The sequence below is a fragment of the Sebastes umbrosus genome, chromosome 13, assembly GCF_015220745.1.
Source record: "Sebastes umbrosus isolate fSebUmb1 chromosome 13, fSebUmb1.pri, whole genome shotgun sequence".
NCBI lineage: Eukaryota > Metazoa > Chordata > Actinopteri > Perciformes > Sebastidae > Sebastes > Sebastes umbrosus.
The window spans coordinates 1,833,680-1,853,570 of record NC_051281.1 but is presented as its reverse complement, the minus strand read 5'-3'; the positions used below and the strand labels follow the sequence as shown (position 1 = coordinate 1,853,570).

The 19,891-nt window shown below is 39.6% G+C and overlaps 1 protein-coding gene and 1 long non-coding RNA gene across 9 annotated transcripts in view; one reads left to right on the top strand and one right to left on the bottom strand.

Moving 5' to 3' along the window:
• LOC119500173 (mitogen-activated protein kinase kinase kinase kinase 4-like) overlaps nucleotides 1–19,891 on the bottom strand; it is a 113,896-nt gene that overhangs the window by 3,858 nt on the left and 90,147 nt on the right. For 3 of the 7 annotated variants that reach the window (XM_037789761.1, XM_037789763.1, XM_037789764.1), the window contains 13 exons: nucleotides 17,850–18,010; nucleotides 16,584–16,681; nucleotides 15,799–15,977; nucleotides 14,588–14,702; nucleotides 13,756–14,238; nucleotides 11,697–11,811; nucleotides 9,991–10,161; nucleotides 8,043–8,186; nucleotides 6,780–6,914; nucleotides 5,503–5,603; nucleotides 4,331–4,480; nucleotides 4,048–4,207; nucleotides 1,870–2,009 (listed from right to left, as the gene is read on the bottom strand). In XM_037789761.1, coding sequence (XP_037645689.1) covers nucleotides 1,870–2,009; nucleotides 4,048–4,207; nucleotides 4,331–4,480; nucleotides 5,503–5,603; nucleotides 6,780–6,914; nucleotides 8,043–8,186; nucleotides 9,991–10,161; nucleotides 11,697–11,811; nucleotides 13,756–14,238; nucleotides 14,588–14,702; nucleotides 15,799–15,977; nucleotides 16,584–16,681; nucleotides 17,850–18,010 — 2,152 coding nt within the window. The remainder of the gene's footprint in view (nucleotides 1–1,869; nucleotides 2,010–4,047; nucleotides 4,208–4,330; nucleotides 4,481–5,502; nucleotides 5,604–6,779; nucleotides 6,915–8,042; nucleotides 8,187–9,990; nucleotides 10,162–11,696; nucleotides 11,812–13,755; nucleotides 14,239–14,587; nucleotides 14,703–15,798; nucleotides 15,978–16,583; nucleotides 16,682–17,849; nucleotides 18,011–19,891) is intronic. The other 4 variants (XM_037789766.1, XM_037789767.1, XM_037789762.1 and 1 more) reach the window with 3 other exon arrangements.
• Nucleotides 1,969–4,212, top strand: LOC119500181. Of its 2 annotated transcripts, none has more exons than XR_005209570.1 (4): nucleotides 1,969–2,106; nucleotides 3,672–3,758; nucleotides 3,853–3,959; nucleotides 4,079–4,212. It is a non-coding gene; the product is annotated as an uncharacterized LOC119500181 (long non-coding RNA). The 2 variants fall into 2 exon arrangements; XR_005209571.1 differs by having other exon boundaries at nucleotides 3,853–3,998; nucleotides 4,079–4,206.

The window sequence follows — 19,891 nt, the reverse complement described above, 5'->3', positions numbered from 1 at the left end:
AATGTGGATCTCAACGAGGATGATTAAACCCCCGCAACAACGTAGTCGTAGTTTGTTGTTCTCAATGTCGCATCATCAGCGAAAAAATAGGGTTGATAGTGAGTTTACTGCATTTCAAACACATTTTCTATCGTCCCCAGGACCGCTGACTGGACCGAGAATTTTGGCATCGACTTGGTACCGAAGTATCTCGTGACATCACTAATGTCATGTAATTTAGAGATATGTAGGGGGATATGGAAGATATGTAATTTACCATTCCCATCATGGACTGGATCAGGGGAAATAGGTTAAAAATGTGGAGAATGCAAAACAATTGCATTTTCAATATTGGTCAGGATAATTACAATTAGATAACTTCCGTAGAGCGTTAAATCCTAATTCAATCAATCAATCAAAACGGTAGAACGTTTTGGTGGACTAACGGATTGATTAGTAAATTTAATTAAAAGAATCTGTCAAATGAATTCATATTAACTGAATGCAGTCATGTCAAAGGACCTTTTTATATTACATAATAATAATATTAACTTATTTATATAGTACCTTTAAAAACAGTTTACAAAGTGCTTTGACAGACGAAGGAAAGTAAAAGCAGGACAAGGTAATATAACAGAAAGCCAAACAAAAGCACGACAAAAGTAGGAAAATTGAAATAGATACAAACAATAAAAATAAACATATTAATTAAATACAAATTAAAAAGCAATAAAACTTATAGATAAAAATGACATTGCCCACTAATGATTGAATTTTCCTAAAAATGTCAAACTTCTTAGCTGAACAAACATCATGGATAGATTAGTCAAACTAGTCGACTCAGAAAGGGCATCCTTCAAAATGTTTCTAGAGAGAAACTTCAGTCCTCAAAAGCTTACATCATTTCCCGTACAAGCACCGCTACAGAACCACAGAGAGAAGAACAAACTTCATCTCTCAGTCTTTACTTCTCGTTAGTTCAAACAGGCCAGCGGAGTTGAATAAAGTAAAGAGAGAAGAGAAACCAGAGCCGTCTGAAGTTCCTCTGAATCAGCGGACGCTGAGCAAACAGAAAGCGACTTCTTGAGGACCGTGGGGAGTTTTACTGATCGCTACATCCGACATGTTTGAGGCTCTGCGTGGAAATCAGTGTGTGTTTCTGTGAGGTTTGGATGGTTAATAAGCCTCACAATAATAGAAGTTGAAGGTGCCCCTTTTGTTGCGTATAGCTATTTTCATGTTGAACAAAAAAGAACAGCAGCTTTATCTTAAAATCTATAATCTGATTCACGTTGAATGGCGAGGGGATGTGAGAACGGGCTCCACGGCGTCCTCTCATATGTCCTGCAGGGATTTCTGACAGCGGAGTCAAACATTGGAGGACAAAAACTCCTCTTTTGTAGTGAATGGTTTCAACTTTAACATGTGAAACTGCCCACATGTGTGAGCAGTTTCATATTTTCTTTCTACCCAACTACACCGGCCAAATGTATCACTGCGCAGAAGGAAGCGTGCATCTATATTATCGATACTGATAGCTCACGTTACAGCTCAGCCGAGGACGACGCCATTAATATTTACATCTCGCGCTGTCACGAGCCTTTTGTCCATGAGTAGATGCATGCTTCCTTCTGCACAGTGATGAGGTTTAGGTGGTCATGATTTTAGATTTTTTGAATAGGCATTCAAATTATAAAAAATCAAATAGTCTATGCGACTATCGTCTTATTTTGACCGTCGCAGGCGCCACCTGGTAGTAACGTTACTACCGGTAAAACGTGTGTGCGCGGTGCTGCTTTTGATTTTGGGTTGAGCTGTCCCTTTAAGGTATTGATCTATTGATCCCAGTACTGATTTGATCAGATTAGGATGTGTTGTTGGAGGTCTCACCTTGTCGTTTCTTTCACAGAGGAACTTGAGTCTCTGGGCTCTCTTGTGCATGAAGACGCCGTCCAGATGCCCGGTCTCCACCGAGCGGATCTCTATGGCCTTCTCTCCCCAACCCATGATCTGGTTGGAACGGATGTAGGCTGCAGAAAGAGGGATTTAAATGAACCCATATACTGATTGCTCCAAAGCCTTTCAGGTGTGTGTGTTTCCTCTGCAGCTACAGAGCAAATGATCAATGTGAGCAGCTTATGGAGGTGAAAGACAATAACTGTGTGCACATGTTAGCTAATGATTTATCACTGATCAGCAGTTCATCATGAAGAATTTGATCCATCAGGAATATATACCAACTACGTGCAAAGTTACATATTAGAGGAAGTAACAAACAAATTCATTATCATACCATGAAAATCATCATTTTAAAGTGGCAATCCTTAATATCTCAGTCCTGCTTGATTTAATATTTGAATTTGAGTCAAAACAAACAAAGGTTTTCTGCTGCGTTCACAACGGAGGCTAAGCACATTGTTTGTTAGCAGAAGGCTAAACTATTAGCAACCCTTTCTCTCCGTCTCTGAAACGCTTCTCCGATATTGTCCGACTCTCTTTCTGACTGACTTTACTGAAGGATAGTTAACTATAGACATCCAAAGACTTTTACGCCCTCAATTTATCTTGACAGCGCCGCCGTTGGCCACCGGCTAATCTGGTCCCGTTGGTTAAAGGGACTGTTTGTAACTTTTTACACGTATAAATCTACCGGGTCGGTTTCCCATGCGCGCTCGCATATGTGTGCTCGCGTGTGTCTACGCTGTTCAGACTCAGACTCCAACACAAACTCCAGTGAAGCACCAAAACCTCTTGGTTGTATCTAGTGAAGCCCGTCTGTTAAACAGTGTTGGCCGCGGTCGGAGGACGCGGGGGAGATGTAGCTTTGGTCTCCAGGACCGGAGTCTCTGCTCCTCTGCTCCTCTGCATGCCTTCACTCACACACCGCGCTCCTTCTCTCTCTCTCTCTCTCTCCACCTCTCACGTGCATGCTGCTCACTCCACACTGCAGAAGAGTTAGTTTAGCTCTGAGAATATCTAGTGAATGTACAGTGGACGTTTGTGCAGAAATAACTGCTGCAGCTCCTCCAGACCAACAGAGGTTTCCCGTGTCTTGTGAAGTGACGGAGCTCCACAGAGAGAAACCTTATCGTCTCCGACCGGGTGCCAGTCTCTCCCTCCGGCACCCGGTCGGAGACGATAACGTTTGTCTTCCTGCTTCAGCGCCAACACTAGGATCAGCATTGATTCATGGAGAGACCTTGGTCTGGTCAGCTAACATTACTGCCAAGCAGCTGAAATATAGAGTGATATTGTGCTTTTAGCTGACGTGTGTCTCCTCACTGTGTTGAGCGATGCTCGTTCATGTCTATGTAGAACGAGCACGAGCACGAGCAACAGGACGCTGACTTTTATTGACTTAACGGCCACATGTGTCGCTGTTAACAAGACATTCTGATTCTTACAAACAGTCCATCTAATGTTAACTTTCTCAACTACCACTGGTGATCCTGGAGAGTGAGTGACAGCACATGTTGAGAGAAACTAGGATTTTCTTCAGCCATTGTTAAAAAAACAAGACAACAATAGTTGCTAGCCAGCGTTAACTAACGTGTTCAGAGAATTGTTCTGCCTTCACTAAACGCTCCGCCAACTAAACACGCCATCATGTTCACTAACAGAAAAGAGGTCTATTGAGCAGCTTTAAATGAATATCTTGGGGATTGCCACTTTAACTGTTGCCATTGTTCTAGTGTTGCTTATCTAGGTCAGTGGTTCTAAACCTGAGGGTCTTGTCCTCTTGGAGCGGTCACAAGAGAACTCTTAAGAGGGTGACACAGGTGAGGAACAAAATAAGAATAAGTCCTCCTTCAAACAAAGTTCTCCTACACAAAACTAATTTGTATTCCTCTCTGCCTTTTCTAATCTTTTCAGATGTATCTCAGAGAGGGAAGAATCACTCTTTAGTGGAACTCATTGATGCAGTACATGATGTGAAGACGGGCACCTTGCAAGTAGACATCACTTCATTTTAGGGAGATGTGAGGCAAACAGTTTGAGAACCACTGATGTAGATAAATGTGTGAATGAATACTGTAAGTTGTGTGTGTGTTTGTGTAACTGACTCACCCACTGAGGTTGGCATCTCCCCCCACTGCAGCACCACGTCCTTGGTGATGCGTCCATAGGTGTTGACGTAAACGCCCTCGTCCTCGTAGCACACCAGCAGCTCGATGCCGTCCGTGTTGGGCAGGATGATGATGGCGTGAGACTGGATATGGGTCTGGATCTGCACGGACACACAACACCAACACGCTGATGACTTTCTTTGAGAGAATCATTTACCTGCACCTTTGGCATCTTTGATCAACTACAGCAGCAGTGAATAGTCTGTCTGCTTGCGTCTTCTTACGTGAGTAGGCAGGTAGATGTCGTAGACAGCCCCAGAGTCCACATCCACGGCGTGGAAGCCTGAAGCTGAGCCGTAGATGACCTTTAACCTCTGACCTTCCTCCACGGTTAGGTCGACCAGCAGGGGCTTGTGCACCAGGTCACCAAAAGACTGAAGCACACAGGTCAGAAAACAGGTTGTTTTTTCCTTCTTGTTAAGTCGGCCAGCAGAAGCTTGAGCATCAGATCAGTAAATATTTGCCAGGTCGGAGGTTATCAATATTGATAGCAAGCTGTACAAACAGTTTTCAATGACTCTGTAGTTAAAGAGTAATTTTGGTATTTTTCAACCCCTTGTTTTTGTGTCTAAGTGACAAATGGGGACAACAATTTATTTTTAATTGATCCTGTATTGAGGGAGAACGCTGTGACCGGCAGCCGCTAAACGAGCTGCGAGGTCAGAAAGCAGCCTCATTGTAACTTTACGTCCACAGTTCTTGTTTTTGCCACTGACAGGCTCAGATTATTAATATATATAAGTGTCTGACAACATTATGGAAAAAACCCTACAGAGAAATAAAACGTCTTTTTTACCTTTCTCTTGATCCGGTCTGTTTGTTAGCATAGTATAGTATGTCAAAAAAGGAAATCGTAGTATAGTATGTCAAAAAAGGAAATCGTAGTATAGTATGTCCAAAAAGAAGTCGCAGTATAATTTGTCCAAAAAAAGTCGTAGTATAATTTGTCCCAAAAAAAAGTCGTAGTATAATTTGTCCAAAAAAAGTCGTAGTATAATTTGTCAAAAAAAAAGTCGTAGTATAATTTGTCCAAAAAAAAGTCGTAGTATAATTTGTCCAAAAAAAGTCGTAGTATAATTTGTCCAAAAAAAGTCGTAGTATAATTTGTCCAAAAAAAAGTCGTAGTATAATTTGTCCCAAAAAAAAGTCATATTATAATTTGTCCAAAAACAAAAAAGGCGTAGTACATTTTGTCAAAAAATGTCATGAAAAAAACGTCACTACACGTCACCTCGCCAGATTTCAGTTTTTCCTTGAGCGAGACTCTTTCTATAATGTTGTCAGACACTTATAATACCAATCAGAGCCTGTCATGGCAGAAACACACTTTTAGTGGACGTAAATGACGGTGCCGGCTTGCCCCGATAGGATTACATTGCAGCCTCGATGGACTCACCTTGAAGGCCATGAACTTGTGGTAGGGTTTGGGTGCCCAGGCGTAGACCTCCACTGAGTTCTTCAGAGCCAGAACTAAGAATTTGATCCTCTCATATTTCACTGGGGAACAAAAACCAAAACAATACATTAGAACAACACAATGTGGTTATTTTCATTCTTTTATTGCTGTGTTTTATATGTTGCTGTGTTGTGTTTTATGTGTTCTTTGCTTGCCATGTGAAGTACTTTGTTTTGATAAGTGCTATAAGATATTGTTATTATTACTTTTGTAAAGTGATGTCCTTATTCTGTAACTGAATTTCACTTTTAAAAATCAGTAAAAATTGATCTAACTGATGTTCATTTGGATTTCGTGACCCCATGCATGATTATGTAATTTCCTGTCCTGCTGCAATATTCAGTGCCGTGTCCCTGCATCAGTCCCTGCAAGTTATTACAGAATGCATATATATTTAAATAAAAGCTGATTAATTCGTAGCATCTAATCTCATGTTATAATTCTCTTAAACACGGCTCGTGCATGGCAGTATTATGTTCTAGGCTATGAGTGATTCATTTATCGTGCACTGTAAATATGAGAGGATTTAAAGGAAAGGAAAATGAACGGTTCAACTCATTTAGTATTTTAAAGATTTATCTTAATCTTAAAAAGTCCCTGCATTGCTCCTCCTTGATCAGACATCTCTGCAAGATGAGTTTTGAGAATCATTCAATGGAAGAACTTATAGTTGAAGAGTTTTTACTAGTATATAGTATTCTAATGTGCAGTAAAACTCTTTTGTCAGATGCTGGTTGTATCTTTCTCTGTGGAAAGCCCTTGTACTTTCCACAAGTGTTGTTCAAACTCTGCCAGCTGTGATTCCAAAACGCCTGAATAAAACTTCTAGACAGGAAATGGATGTCACGACTGGCAGCTCTGATCAATGTGGAGGAGTTTCCAACAGGAAGTGCTGAATCTTTGCTCAGTGGCACTACCATCACCAAGGACATTCTGAGTTTTAGACAGGTCAGTGTAGTTACATGTCCACTTGGACGTCCTTACCACGTTATTACTTAATCGAGGGCTTTCCTTCCATTAGTTATCTATGGCACACGTGTCTCGTACGCGTACACTCTGTATCTTAAACTGAGTTTGTAAATTTAAGAGTCCCCCGTTTGTCTCCAGATGTGGAAACGTTCCTCATCTCAGGCCTTAATCCAATTTAACATTTGCAAATGTATTATTAATCCCTAATGATGCTGTTTAGAAACTTAGGCTGTGATAATGTGACCTACCAACGTTGTAGTGGACGGCGCCCTCCAGGTCTCCTACGGTGGTCCAACCCTGTTTCTTCTCCACCTCAGGGTCGTTGTGCAGGATCTTGTTCCTCAGCCAGGACAGGTAGTACACACGGAGTTTATTCTTCTTACCTGTAGAGAGAGGTCACATAGGGGTCAAATGTATTTTCTTCTTAAGAATGACTGAAGAGGAACTAATAATTAATTAATACATTTTTTTCCATAAAATTAAAAAAATAAAGCAAAGTTTTCTCCTAAACGTTGTATTTGCTGTTAACACTGCCAACTTTGCAATTGTGAATTTGATGTCCTAATATACATATATTCATAAAAAAAGTCAGTATTTGTCAAAAAGTTTTATGAATAGTATACTATGAAGTTTTTTCATAAAATATTTTCGACATACTATAGTATAACGTTTTTTAAAAGAAAATTTTTCAACATACAATACTATGACTTTTTTTTCATAAACTTTTCAACATACTATACACTACGTCTTGAGATAACTTCTGTTGTGATTTGACGCTATACAAAAATAAACTGAATTGAATTGAATTGAAATACTATGACATTTTTTCATGAAAATTTTTGACATACTATACTATGACGATTTTTTGTATAAAATTTTCCACATAATATACTAGCGCTTTTGTTTAGACCGTCTCCTGGGAGTCTAATTACAAAATTTTAGATGCTATCTCACAACTGTTTTGCCAGCCTCTCAAACATTGCCGTGATACAACTTTCCGTGACGTGTTTTATATACATGTTGGCAACGCAAATGAGTTTCATTTTAAGGAAATCGACGCATGTTTCTCTACGGCATTTCCTTACATCATGGAAAGCTCAAGCGTGTGTGTCAGCGTTACATATTGTACACACACACACACACACACACACACACACACGAGGTCTCACACAGCTGAGATTTACTCAACATCCGTTTAGCTCAAAATATCTGTTGTGACACACTGGCGGCATCCGCCTGCGCATGTGTGTGTGAAATTGAGAAAGAGGAGAAGTTAGACCATGGGTGCACTTTCAATCTGAGAAACTGCAAGGAATAAAGCAATATTTATGCAACAACAGACGCAGACACGCACGTTTTTCAGTCTCCTAATTAACTTAAACTATATTTAGATTCATCTCTGTCTGTTTGTGCACTTATTTATACACACAAGCATCTGCATGAGACTAATTTGGCTGCATGAATTATAATAAAACCATCTTTAAAATGTGTGTGTGCTCTTGTGTGCGTACCTGATATGGTGACCAGGACGTTGAGTCCCTCCAGGACGTCCATCTGCTGGAAGCGCCGCCGGTTGATCAGAGGGTAAACTTTCCCCTGACCGCTGCGATCCAACAGCATCAGACCGCTCTCTGTTCCCACCAACAGGTTCACTCCTACACACACACACACACACACACACACAGTTAGGAGAACACACCAACAACACTGAACAGCTGGACACGGGGATCCAGACAGATGTAGTGTGTCTGTTTGTCAGGACTTTGCTGCCACCAGCTGGTGAAGACTTTCACAACACCTAGAAGAACACACAAGGTTTTCTGATGGACATTGAATATAATAAATTATTAGAAAGTACTTCAACATTGGCACATTGTGTAGTAAAAAGATCATATATGATATGTATAGATATACTTGGATGATCTATTCCATGATGTGCTGGTTAGGTACAGGAGTACATTCAGTGCTAGACTCATTCCACTGAGATTGTTCACAAAAACTATGACAAAATATGTTCGTCAATGACCTTTTATTGTCATGACTAAGACGAGACGATGACGAGATGGCACCGACGCCATTAAACACTAACGGTGTCGTCATCAAACGTGCAGTATTATTGACAAAAAAAGACTAAAATATAGTTTAAAAACTTTACCAAAATCTCTCTTTAACTTTAACACCCTGCTGCGGCGTCTCTGTCCTCCTCGTCTCAGACCTCAGTCCTGACAGTTGTGCAACTATAATGCATAAAGTTGACGGTTTGCGGGTCGGGTCTGGTTCGGATGGTTGAGTGTGATGAGTAACGCATATTTTTACATGTTGGGTAAAGCTGCATTCTTCATCAGATAATAAGATAACATTTTATGTGAAATAAGTTTGACTACAACGACAGAAATGTTCAAACTAATCTGATGATTTAACAGGACTAAGATTAAATAAAAAAATAGCTGACAAAATTAAGAGAGAAAACATTTTGACTCAAACATAATGACTTTTCGGTGATTAAAACTGGACTAAAACGTTTTGTCGTCTACTAAAACTATGAAGGATAAAAAAGACAAAAATGTGACTAAAACTAATAAACATTTTAGTTTTAAGACTAAATCTAAAATATTATTGACAAAATAATGAATACTGACTGAGATGCCTGCGGCCATCAAACTTTTCAACTTCTCCCGTGTGCCAAGCGAGCCCTCAGGATTGTCGGTCGTCGTCGATCCAAACTTTCGTAGTGGCCAAACGGCACTACTACAACTTCTATGTCCGTCACGTGATGCCATTTGGCCCAAAAATACTTTTTCCCATAGACTTACATTGAGAAAGAGAAGTCTGTAACTCAGTGGATAATATTTTTTGAGGTGAATCAACTCCCCAGTATGAACACTCTAATAGTGTTAGTGATTTAAATCATCAGGTCCTAAAAGTTATAAAACGCACTAATAGCTGAATCCAGAGTTATTTCCCTTCCTCCGTTCGTGTGAATGAGACCCAGACGCTACTGCGCCTGCTCCATGGGCCCAATGGATGCAGAAGATCGCCGGAAGATCCGGGTACTTTTCCACTCGGAAGACGAGCCATTTAGGCTTCATGCTCCACTGAGCAACTCTCATAGGAATGAACGGGAGCCCGCCTCCAACGCTGTATCCAGTTCTCTTAATACATCCATGGTGCCAAGGAGAACTGTGGTGGCTGACGCAAAAACACAAACGTCTCTCTCTAGAGTCAGAGTTTGGTTTGTCTGTTCTGGGCTACTGTAGAAACGTGAAGAGGACCTGCTACCTATGTAGATATAAACGGCTCATCCTAAGCTAACGAAAACACAACGATTCTTATATCTTATGAATAAGAGCAACTGTAACCAACAAAGTAATTCTGATTCTGACTAGAAATGTTGAACCTGTGAAAAGTGAAGCAGCTTCAGATAACGATGAAGACGTGTCGTTTAAATCTGAATCTCACCCCAGAGTGCAGCACACAGGATCTCAGAGTTGAACCTCTTCTTGTATTTGCGGATCTCTGGCGTGTCGCTCTGCGGGCGGGTGTTGACGGGGTTAACGTTGACCACGGAGCCCTTCCGAGACGGGTCGGCCCTCAGTGCCTCCGCCAGCCGGGCGGCGTCGTTCCCGTAGCCTAGAAGGACAAAGGGAGGGGCTTAGGTAGGACGGTGCAGGATGAAGAGTTTACCGGGTTAGGGTGGGGGGTCAGTCACACGGTCAGCGTTAGAGAGGTGAAGATGGAGCTCCTTCGTCTGATTCTGTTCATGATTGATCGTCTGGGAAAGTTCATTCAGAAAACGAGCAGAAATTGAATATAAATCTGGATACATAACAAGCTATGAAACGTCAGGATGCCTCAGCAGCCACGGCATCAAGTTATTATTATTTTATGGTATCTGTGTTGGAAAGAGAACAATCATTCTCTCCGTCTCTCTAAACTGACATCTGGACCTAAAACATCTGTAGGAAACCCTACAGAGTTATAGGAGTGTATTTAAAAAAATAAATAAATCTGTAAACAACAACAAAATAAATGTGCAAATATAAAGACAAATAATAATAATAAAAAAATGTGAAAATAAATACATTTAAATACAAAAATAAATAAATGTGGGAATATAAAGACAAATAAATAAAAGAATAAATAAATGTGGAAATATTAAGTCAAATAAAATATAAAACAATTATAAGCATTTTCATTTATTTTCACATTTATTTCTTAATTTATTTTTGTATATATGTATTTAAAAAAATATGTATATTTATTTATTTATTTATTGCATATCAATTACTCTATATTTCTGTATGTTTTTATATAATGTAATTATTTATTTTTATCCCCTTATTTTTCCTTATTCTTATCCCCTTCCTATTGGTTTTCCCTTTCCTTATATTTCCCTTTATTTATTAATTTCTCTTTATACTTCCACAATTTGAATTACATATTTATTTCTTTATTTTGATAATTTGATTTTTTATTTACTTATTTATTCCTCTTTATATTTCCACATTTATTCATTCTTTTGTTTATTTCTATTTCGACATTTATTTATTCTTTTATATATCCCTCTGTATATTTCCACATTTATTTAATCTTTTGTTTATTTCTATTTCTATTTCCACATTTATTTATTCTATTATTTATTTCTCTTTATTTTTCCAGATTTATTTATTATTTTATTTATTTATCTTTATTCTCCTACATGTATTTATTCTTTAATTTATTTCTCTTTATGTTTCCACATTTATTTTATTATTCTTTTACAGATTTTTTTGACTGCATAAAACTCATCAAATCAGTGATTAAACGTAGACTGTCTCTGACACTATCTTGTATACTTCGGAGGTCAGTGGCTGTTCACCAGCTGCATCAGGTGAGGTAATGGATCAGCATACCGGAGTCCTTAAGGTAGGAAAGATCCTCTGAGGGGAGGATGGGAACAGGAAGACTGCCTTGATAAGAAAACTGGGTTTATAATCTGCTACCGAGCTGTGCGACCTCGCTGAGGCAGAGAGAGAGTCCACGCTAACTAACTGCTTTTGGTTTGGAACTGTTCCCTCCACAGTTCCTGGATCTTGTGATGGAGAAGTTAACTCAAACTCTTTGTGTTTGTGAACCTTTTGGCATCTGATTTTTCCCAGCAGCCACTGGGGGGGGAAGTGACTTACCGATGTTGTTGAGGGCGCTGCCGGTGGATGGAGAGACTTGGAGAAGGCGTGGGTCGATGAACGGAGTGAAGGAGGAAGAAGACTTGTGTTTCTGCATGTTGTTACTAGACTGGCTCTACAGGGAGACGAAAGATAAGATTTAGTGGCGACAGAACATCACGACTCAATGTGCTACTTTTAAAAAACACATTTACAGCATCAAACAACAGATAACGATGAATGTAAACACAATGCAGTCAAACAAGCAGGCAAACGGAGGTGTGTCTGTATGTGTTGCATGCAAAAACAACGGGCATTCAACCGGAGGGTCAAATTATAAATACTGAGGAAAATCAACGGTGGAGGTTAAAACATGTTGTACGGAGCGCTGCTGACAAAAAGAACAACGGGGGAAACAAAAATAAAAAAATTGAAAGTCGTTCCATGGGAAACATACTTGCCGTTGAGCTCCTAACTGCCCTGTTCGCTATGATCTACTGTCTGCAGGGAATGTGAGAATATGACTGGAAATAGGCAACATCAAGAGATAAAATGAGATTTAGATGTTTGGGGGGGAGGATGCTTGTGGAACCACAACGAGCCTCAGAGGACACTTTAGCAGAATAAAAGCTGTGAACCAGAACCAACACATCTGTTAGGATCATAAATAAAGAACTCACTGAGGAGCGGTGGACGAGTTCTTCCCACTAAAGTTCATTTTATTGTATTTTAAACCAAAAATATGTAAATAAACAGGATGTTCACTGGACAAAACAATTATAATTTGCTTCGTCTTCCAGTCGTATTTCCAAATGAGCTCTCCACTAACATCACCGCGTCTCTGCACAAAGTTTATGTCATTAAAGAAAAATAAACAAGGAATGTTGGGCGGGCCGAGAGAGACGTCACCGCCGCCAGCAGAGGGCGTCTTAACCAGAGCATCAATAAGAGACGCAGGAGAAGATATTATCATCATGGCCGGTCAAAAGTGTGGAAATAAACAACAGTATGAGCAGAATATTCTCTGAGATTATAAATTTGCAAGAAGGAACTTGACTATTCTGAGATTAAAGTTGTAAATTTACAAGAAAAAAAATCTAATTTATGAGGAAAAACTTGAATATTTTCTTGAGATTATAAAGTCATAAATCTGCGAGAAAGAACTCAAATATTCAGAGAATAAAGTGAGAAATTTAAAGAAAAAAAATCACAAATTTATGAGAGAAAAACTTGAATATTCTGAGTTTTTAAAGTCATAAATTTGCAAGGAAAAAACTCAAATCTACAAGAAAAAAACTTTAATATTCTCTGATAATTACAAAATCATAAATTTGCAAGAAAAAATTAGAATTTACGAGAAATATTTTTAAATATTCTCTGAGATTATAAAGTCATAAATCTGCAAGATTTTTTTTTTATATTCTCTGAAATTATTAAGTCATAAATTTGCTGGGAAGAAATGGAATAAATTGAGATTAAAGTGATAAATTTAGAGAAAAAAACTCAAATCTACAAGAAAAAAAACTTTAATATTCTCTGAAATTATAAAATCCTAAAAAAAAAACTCAACCTCATCACACCACAGTGACCACCGTTAAACACCCTGGTAAAGTTAGCCACCGTCTAAATTTCATTGCCCCAGGGTGTTATTATGGTAAGGACGGCCTCTGAGCGAGGCGAAGGTCCTGAAAGATACATATACACGTTTTCTTTCATGTTCTTTCTGTGTTCTTTTATGAACATAAAAAAATACTAATGGTGAGATGAGATTAATCCAGCCTTGCAAAGTGAAGCGAAGTGTTTCCAAAACCACACATTTCACTTGTTTTTAAGGAATAATATCAGTCTGCAGGAATTATTGTGTGTATTTTGTCTGCGGCTGTTTGGGAAGCTGTGATCTCACAGTTGTTGTGTCGCCTGGAGTATTTAGCTGAACTAGTTTCTACTCTACTGTGTCTCCAACTATGGCACATCATGATGATGATGATGATGATGATGATGAAAACCCGTCTTTGCTCCTCCTGTTCAAGATTACACAAGAAATGTCACCCGAGTGTCCGTGTCGGGCCGTGGGACGTACCTCTATGAGGAGGCTGAGCTTGTCCAGGGGGCTCTGGGGGGACATGGTGGAGGGGCTGGCGAGGCTGGAGGAGGAAGGGGAGTTGGATGCGGAGGAGGAGGGGGAGGAATGGTGGCTCTGCTGGATCAGGTCTGGGAGGTGGTGGATGCGGCCGGCAAAGCCGTTCCTGTCCGGGTGCTGCGTGGGGTGATGGTGGTGGTGGTGATGATGATGATGATGGGGGCTGGGGGTGAGGTGGCCGAGGCCCGGGCCCGACACCGAGCCGGGACTCGGGGCGAAGCCCGCGAGCGGGCCGGGGGTCTGGGCTTGGCCCGGGGTCTGGGCTTGGCCCGGGCCCGGGCCGGGGCTCGGACGTTTTCTGATGTCACCTGCACTCTGGAAGTAGAAAGAGGGGTAGACGACTGTGGGTCTAACCGTGTTCCTGATGAGTTCAGGGTTTGGGAAGGTGTTAGCTAGAGCAAAGGGCCGACTACAGCGGCTACTCTACAGGCGGAAGGACAACGCTGGTTAGTAGTCAGTTATAGAAGAAGATCATATGTTTAAATGCATGTGATAACTGCTTATGGATCAGCTGATGATATCTAAAGAAATGTTTAATAATGAGCTACTGGTCTTCATGTCTCTAGCTTCTACTCTCTGTAACACTAAGCTGCTCCATCGGCCAAAACCAAGAACAGAACATGATCAACACAACATACAAACAAAATGGAAAAACACTCGGAGTACGAAATGAATGAACAAAATGTGCAACAGAACAACTGAAAGTAATAAATGTAATAAATGATTGGTGTGATTGTCTTGCTGTTGTTGTTTTTCTCTCCTCAGCCAGTACCTGTCTGACGATCAGCGTGCTGTCTTTGCAAGGCATTGAGCCGGCCTCATCGCCTTCATCGTGAACAATCATAGTTTTCACCGACTCGGTCTCTCCGTTACTCAGCCTGGAAGAACTGCAGGAGAGAAGAAGAGATATTCAACACAAAGACATTCTCTGTTTAGGCCACAGATATGCAGAGAACATATACAGCAGAGAATTAGGGCCATTGTAGGTAAAAAAAGAGAAAAAACTAAGAATTTACAAGAGAAAACTTTATTCTCTGAGATTATGAAGTCATACATTTACGAGAAAAAAAACTCAAAAATTTACGAGATAAAAACTTGAATATTCTCTGAAATGAAAGTAGTAAATTCACAAGAAAAAAACTCAAATTTACGAGGAAAAAAAACGAAATTCTCTGAAATTTGATGTTGTTTTCTTTCATGTTCTTTCTGTGTTCTGTATGAACATAAATAAATACTAATATAATTAATATATTTTGCACTTGGCGGCTCACGTTACCGTCGTGTTTAATCTGTTGTGTTTAATCTGTTGTGTGATGATGTTGATCCACATTGCAAAGTGAAGCGATGCGGTTCCTTCACAAAAGAAATATATATACAATTTTTCTGAGTTTTTTTTTTTTCTCGAAAATTTGTCACTAATATATAATAGAATTTCTGAGTTGTTTTTTTTTGTAAATTTAGTACTTTAATATCAGAGAATATCCAAGTTTTAGCCTCATAAATTGGTGTTTTTTTCAAAGAATATTCAATTTTTTTCTCACGACTTTATGACTTTATAATATCCAAGTTTTTGCTTGTACATGTGACACTTTTTTCTTTGTGAATTTGTGAGTTTTTTCTCATAAATGTATCACTGTAATCTCAGAGAATATCCAGGTTTTTTTCTTGTATATTTAACACTATAATCTCAAAGAATATCCCATTTTTTTTTCTCGTAAATTCTGAGTTTTCTATCCGAATATTCCCCCCCTCCCCCAGCTCCCTAATGAATGACTTTCTTTTACCTACAATGGCACTTATACGCCGCCGTACGAATATAAGATAACCTCTATATTCCCTTGTTCCAAGGTTGTATGTAAAACAACATGCAGTTCTGTTAAAGAGGAATATATTGTGTTGTTACCGACCGGTCCACGTTACGTTACGTTACGTTACGTTACGTTACAGTATCAACACAAAGTGTGCATGAGATCAGATACATACACAGCTCGGGAGTCTTCCGGGCCAGAGGTGGACTCTTCGCCTGCCTCCTGGTCTACCTCCTCATCGTCATCTTCATCAGTGGTGTCCGAGTCTTCACTGGAGGATGAGTAATCCGTCACCTTGTTTGGGGGGCGAACGTCATCCACCGCACGCAGCTCCTTCGCCAGAGCCGTCAGGTCCTAAAGGTCAAGGAGGTGAAAAGGTAAAAACATTGATTTCTATATTTTGTCCATTCCTCATCTGGGCATTTTACATACGAGCCGTTAACTACGACTTTCAGTTAATCTCCCTTTGAGAAAGGTGAAGCAGGAAACGGAGAGCTGCAGGAGAGGAAGAGTGGTTATAGAGGAACGCCAGCCAATGAGAAGCCAACGTGAGAGCAGCGAAGCCGAGAGATGGAGGGAGGAGAGAGATGACGATCGTACAGCCGATGCTCTTCAAGCTACTGCAGGTAAGGTTAGTGAATTAATTTGATTAATATTAGAGCTGTAAAGATGAAAACAGTAAATTCTTAACTGAGGTTAGAGAAGGCATGAGTTAAGACGGCCACCGCCCAGCCAGAGAGACCAGTGGAGAGAAAGCAGGCGGTAAAGAGCAGAAAACGTCAGAGCAGATCACAGAAAAATCTCCCATGAGGCCAAATCATCACGCACACTCCGGCGTTCAACCAAACCCAAAGCAGCAACATCAACACACACACACACAGCTCTAGATCTAGATCTAGATCCATCCCAGCTAGCGAGCTACAGAACTGTTCTAGTCGGCTGGCTAGAGTCAACTCTCACCGCCGGTCTGTTCGGCCTGACCAGGTCCCTCCTCTCCTCGGGTTTTTTCCCAGCATTCTCGGGCCGTTGGAGGGGCGAGCCCTCTGATTTGGAGGAAGCTGAAGGAGGTGGAGGTGAAAAGATCAGTTTATGCTAAAAAAGTGATGAGAAAACTGGCAAATGTGTCTGCATCAGGGCTGTCAAAGATAACGTGATAATAACACTAATTAAATTTAATGCAACTAATTTATTTAACACATTAACGCAACATGTGATTTTTTAGGTTGTAGCAGCTCAGTTTTAAAGCTAGAGAGAAGATACTGGTATCATATGAAACGAGAAAATGCACAAAAAAAGTCTGAAAAATGTTTGAAGAACAGTCAAAAAAATGTCCGAAATAAAATCTGAAAAAAATGTCTGAAAGAAAATTTGATAAAGACCAAACAATGTCCGAAAAAGTCTGAAAAATGTCCGAAAAAAGTCTGAAAAATGTTCGAAAAAATGACAAAAAAATGTTCGAAAAAAGTTTTTAAAAAAAGTCAGGAAAAAGTCTGAAAAATTCAGAAAAATGTTTGAAAAAAAATCAGAAAAATGTCAGAAACATGTTTAAAAAAAAGTCAGGAAAAAGTCAGAAAAATGTCTGGTCAAGTCCTTCCTATCATAGTTGCATGTCGGCAAGGAGGTTAAATAACGCTCCAAACTTACGCTGAATCAAAGGGGTCCCTTGACCTCTGACCTCCAGATCAGTGAATGTAAATGGGTTCTATGGGTACCCACGAGTCTCCCCTTTACAGACATGCTCACTTTATGATAATCACATGCAGTTTGGGGCAAGTCATAGTCAAGTCAGCACACTGACACACTGACAGCTGTTGTTGCCTGTTGGGCTGCAGTTTGACATGTTATGATTGGAGCATATTGTTTATGCTAAATGCAGTACCTGTGAGGGTTTCTGGACAATATCTGTCATTGTTTTGTGTTGTTAACTGATTTCCAATATTAAATATAGATATACATTTGCATAAAGCAACATATTTGTCCACTCCCATGTTGATAAGAGGATTAAATACTTGACAAATCTCCCTTTAAGGTTCATTTAGAACAGATCAGAACTGTGCGATTAATCGTGATTAACTATTTTAATTGATTGACAGCCCTAGTATGCATGTTTCTATCTGAGTGTAGCTCCTTTACTAAAGTGTATTTTAAGGTGGCGTTTCCGTTATTTCGTCCACCTCCTGCATGTTTGTTAAGTGCTGGTTTTGTTAGAAGTGTGCGTGGACTCACAGCGGGCCCTGAATCTCTCTCCAGAGCCGCAGTGAGAACCGGGCTGAGAGCTGGAGTTACTGGAGCTGCTGGAGGAACTGGAGCCTCCGCTGCCGCTGTTACCGGTCGGTCTGGGAACCAGTTTCTCCACCCGCTCCCACAGCAGCCGGGGCTCCGGCGCACTGCGGAGCCAACAAAACAAACGGAGGCAAGAAAGTCAGAGACGAAGGCATCGTAGAAACACAAACTGACATTTGTGTTCTCTGCATTGAAACGGCCCCGATGGAGCTGACCATGGATGGATGAACAGAACGGAGCTGACGGGAGAGCTAGAGACCACCTTGGAGAAGTTACAGGAAGTAGACACGTGGGACTACGTCCGCTTTTCAAAATAAGGGAACTGTGTATATGAAATACATCTATGGAAATAAGATTGATGGATTATATTCACCAGAAGTATAAAACATTATAAATTAAAAAGAAGATACCACTAATCTGTGAGGGAAATGTCTTTATTCTTTGATTTCTGGGTTGCTGGATAAAAAATAATTCCTGACAATGACTGATATATTTGACTTCAGTTTTTCCAAAGTAAAAGTTCTTTGAAGTGGATGATTCAACTTTTTAAAGTAAAGTTATGACTTTATTCTCGTAATATTATGACTTTATTCTCATAATATTATGACTTTATTCTGTAAATCTCAGATGTTTTTCCCTCAATGTGGCCCTAATACTCCGTAGTACATTGTCTCTTTGGCCCTCACTGCATTAGACTTATATACTATATACTTAGACCATAAACTGTGTTACCTTCATCTCAATGCTCAAATGTTTTGCGGCTCCAGACAGATTTTTTATTTTTTTATTTTTTGCCTAAAATGTCTTTCTTGATAGTAAAGGTTGCTGACCCCTGGACTAGTGTTAAAATCAGCACCCAAGTATGGTTATAGTATCGAATCAGAAGATAGGTGAATCATCCCTGCCCTTAAAAAATGGAGATCAGGTACAAAAAGAGCTGTAAATCATGAATAAATGAATAATAATATTAACATAAAACTGAATATTTTGTTTAACAGGCTGTTAGATTATATTTAAAAGTCCATAATGAGGAATACAAATATGCTAAATAAGTAATAGTACAGTAAGAAGAGAGTGTTTTTTAAATAAAATGCAACACCGCAGGGTTAGAGATGACACACACTGAGATCTCATGAGAAGTTTTGTGGTTTTGGAAATAGAAAACTGTGTATGTTCGTGCAAACATTCACACAGAGGTATCACAAGGTTAGACTGTTGTTACATAAACCCTCCCCCACACAAACAGCACAGAGAGACAGTGAAGGCATCGAGTTCACTGATCGAACAGACACAATCCTCTCTATGTGTGTGTTTGTTTGATCCGTCTCCAAACACCAGAGTCTTTGAGAAAGTCGTTTCTTTTTCATGTCTGTTTTAATAACGCGGCTGAAAACAGGCAGCCTGGCTTCACGCTGCTTCCACACACTTTTTTCTTCTCCTGAAGGCTGAAAATGACTTTTCTTTGACAAACTGACATTGTGGAGCTTTAGATCTCATTTGTGTCGGAGCTCTGGACTGAAAAAATGTTCTCTGAAAACAGCAGCTGCATTAATATATCCTCCTCTAGTAGAGAAACAACCAGTGGAGTCCCACAGGGCAGTATCCTCGGCCCACTTCTACTCAATAATAATACACTACAAGAAACTTGTTTTTCATCTGTAATTTGATGCAAATGTTATGTTACAGACTGGATTCAATGTAGATTTATTGTTTTTTGTATTTTATAAACTGTTTTGTATTTAAAACGTTTTATTCTGTTTCTATATTAGATTTGTGTACATGGGCGTTTCTGCAACTACGGGCATTTTTAAGTCCCAGCAATTAAATTTTGGATTTATGTTAAAAATTTGCAGTGCAATGCTTGATAAATATATACAAAGTGTTATTACCCATCTTGACATAAAAAATAAATGTGATTTAATATAATCTATGAAGCATTTTATGGGTCCAAAGACCACTTTTCTTCATGTCCCGCAACTGTAGGT